The following is a 2,077-nucleotide window of genomic DNA, read 5'->3' on the forward strand; positions in this document are numbered from 1 at the left end:
CTATTTGTTCAATGCCATTGTGAGAACCTTCTGCAAAAACGACAACTTGCTTAGCTTGGAGCAGGTCAGAGCTCTTTCTGGAAACTGGGCTGGAGTATTACATTTTGAAGGAAAGTTCTGTATTGATTTTGTAACGCTACTGCCCACACATTATTGAGAGCAAAGGTTTAGTTAATTGCAGATTGTCCTCAACTTAAAACCAGTCGCTTAGTGACAATCAGAGTTAGGATGGACCTGCCTTGATGACCTAGATTTGAAGTTCTGATGGTCTAGCCCCCCCCCCCCCATACTATAGTTTTGCCGAACACAAACGTTTACTTTGTTTTTGGCAAACCCCTGCAGTGTTTGCTTAATGGCTGCTGCAAAAACCGTGAGTGACCCGATTTACGGCTATAATGGAACCTGACGGTTACGGTTGTAATTTAAGAATTATTTGTATCTGCTGCTCCCCGCGCGATGGTAGTTCTCACAGTATCAGTTAATGATCTGCACCAGTTTTTTGCATCTGATTTTTGAAGAGGACAACTCATGGTGCTTTTTTTTTTTTTTCCTTTCCAATTTTACTTTTAAAGATGCATGCTATTCCTTTGCGGTCTTCCTGGGTAATGACCTGTGCGTATGCACCATCTGGCAATTATGTCGCTTGTGGTGGATTAGACAACATCTGTTCTATCTACAATCTGAAGACAAGGGAGGGCAACGTACGAGTGAGCAGAGAACTACCCGGCCATACCGGTCAGCCGCCTTCTGCTTCTTTTTGTTTTGTTTTTTCATTATTTTTTAATGAAACTGTAATACACGTAACTTTCTCTTGCCCTTTAAAAGCAAGGGGGTCAAATGGGAAAAAAATAATTGCATATTTTACCTCTCTGGAATTGCTCTTAATAGGAACATTTTTCCAAATAAACAAATGGCATTTACTAATATAGAATTTGGTCCATTGATTCTGTGTTAAATAACTATTATGGATATTGGGGTTTGTTTGGTTTTTTTTTTTTGCAATATTTGCACATATGTCATTTGCTGCTTTTTATGTCCTGCCCAAACAATTTAAAAATGTTTATTATTAAGCATCCAGCAAATTAACTTCATAAGTGTTATAGACATTTATGGCTGGCAGCTAGCTAGCTAGCTAGCTATTTTATTTTATATTTTATATTATTTTATATTGTATATTTTATATTATTGTATATTTTATATTATTTTATATTGTATATTTTATATTATTTTATATTTTATATTATTTTATTTTATTTTTTATTATTTATTTTATTTTATTTTTATTATGTTATTTTTATTTGTTTATTTGAGTTAGATGTCACTGGGCCATCCCATTCCCAATCTGTTCACTGACTCAGCTTTCCCCAGATCTTGAGATTGTTCTTCTGACTTTAGACATTTGTAGTTTTAAGTACTGTAATAAAAGTGTTTTTAATAAAGGCTGGAAGGAAGCAGAATTCTGGACTTAATTTGAGTTGCAGTTTGAAATAGCCATTTTTCTCTTTTTAGGGTACTTGTCCTGTTGTCGCTTTCTAGATGATAACCAAATAATTACGAGCTCTGGAGACACTACCTGGTGAGTATCCTGGAACTCTTTTTTCTTTTTTTTTAATGAGCTCCCCTAGTTAATTATTTAAGCTTCTGAATTCAAATACTTTTACTTCACTTGCAGTGCTCTGTGGGATATCGAGACGGGCCAGCAGACTACTGCGTTTACTGGACATACCGGCGATGTCATGAGTCTCTCTTTAAGCCCAGACATGAGCACTTTTGTTTCGGGTGCCTGTGATGCCTCCTCCAAGCTCTGGGACATCCGAGATGGGATGTGCAGGCAGTCATTCATGGGACACGTATCTGACATTAATGCAGTTTGTGTAAGTGACTGTGCTCGTGAATATACGCGAATATAGATGCTTCTACGCACGCACTAGCTACTTCTCCTCTACATCTGCTAGACGGCTTTGGATTTTCCATCAGTGTATCAGACACGTGCAAATGCTTTTCATCTCTTCCATCTGTGGAAGCCAAGTTTTCATAGGCCGAGGGTTTCTTAGGGATAATTAGTTCAGCAGAAGAG

The 2,077-nt window shown here is 37.3% G+C and overlaps 1 protein-coding gene across 1 annotated transcript in view; it reads left to right on the forward strand.

The window, feature by feature from the left end:
- Positions 1-1,874, forward strand: part of LOC107301002 (guanine nucleotide-binding protein subunit beta-4-like) — a gene marked incomplete at its 3' end in the record, with an annotated part of 6,210 nt that extends 4,336 nt beyond the window's left edge. The window contains exons 4-6 of the mRNA XM_015830275.1: positions 519-735; positions 1,510-1,576; positions 1,673-1,874. Coding sequence (XP_015685761.1) covers positions 519-735; positions 1,510-1,576; positions 1,673-1,874 — 486 coding nt within the window. The remainder of the gene's footprint in view (positions 1-518; positions 736-1,509; positions 1,577-1,672) is intronic.
- Between the last annotated feature and the right edge of the window lie 203 nt (positions 1,875-2,077).

This window comes from Protobothrops mucrosquamatus, unplaced genomic scaffold (genome assembly GCF_001527695.2).
Source record: "Protobothrops mucrosquamatus isolate PMUCROS unplaced genomic scaffold, P.Mucros_1.0 scaffold9538, whole genome shotgun sequence".
In the NCBI taxonomy this organism is placed as follows: domain Eukaryota; kingdom Metazoa; phylum Chordata; class Lepidosauria; order Squamata; family Viperidae; genus Protobothrops; species Protobothrops mucrosquamatus.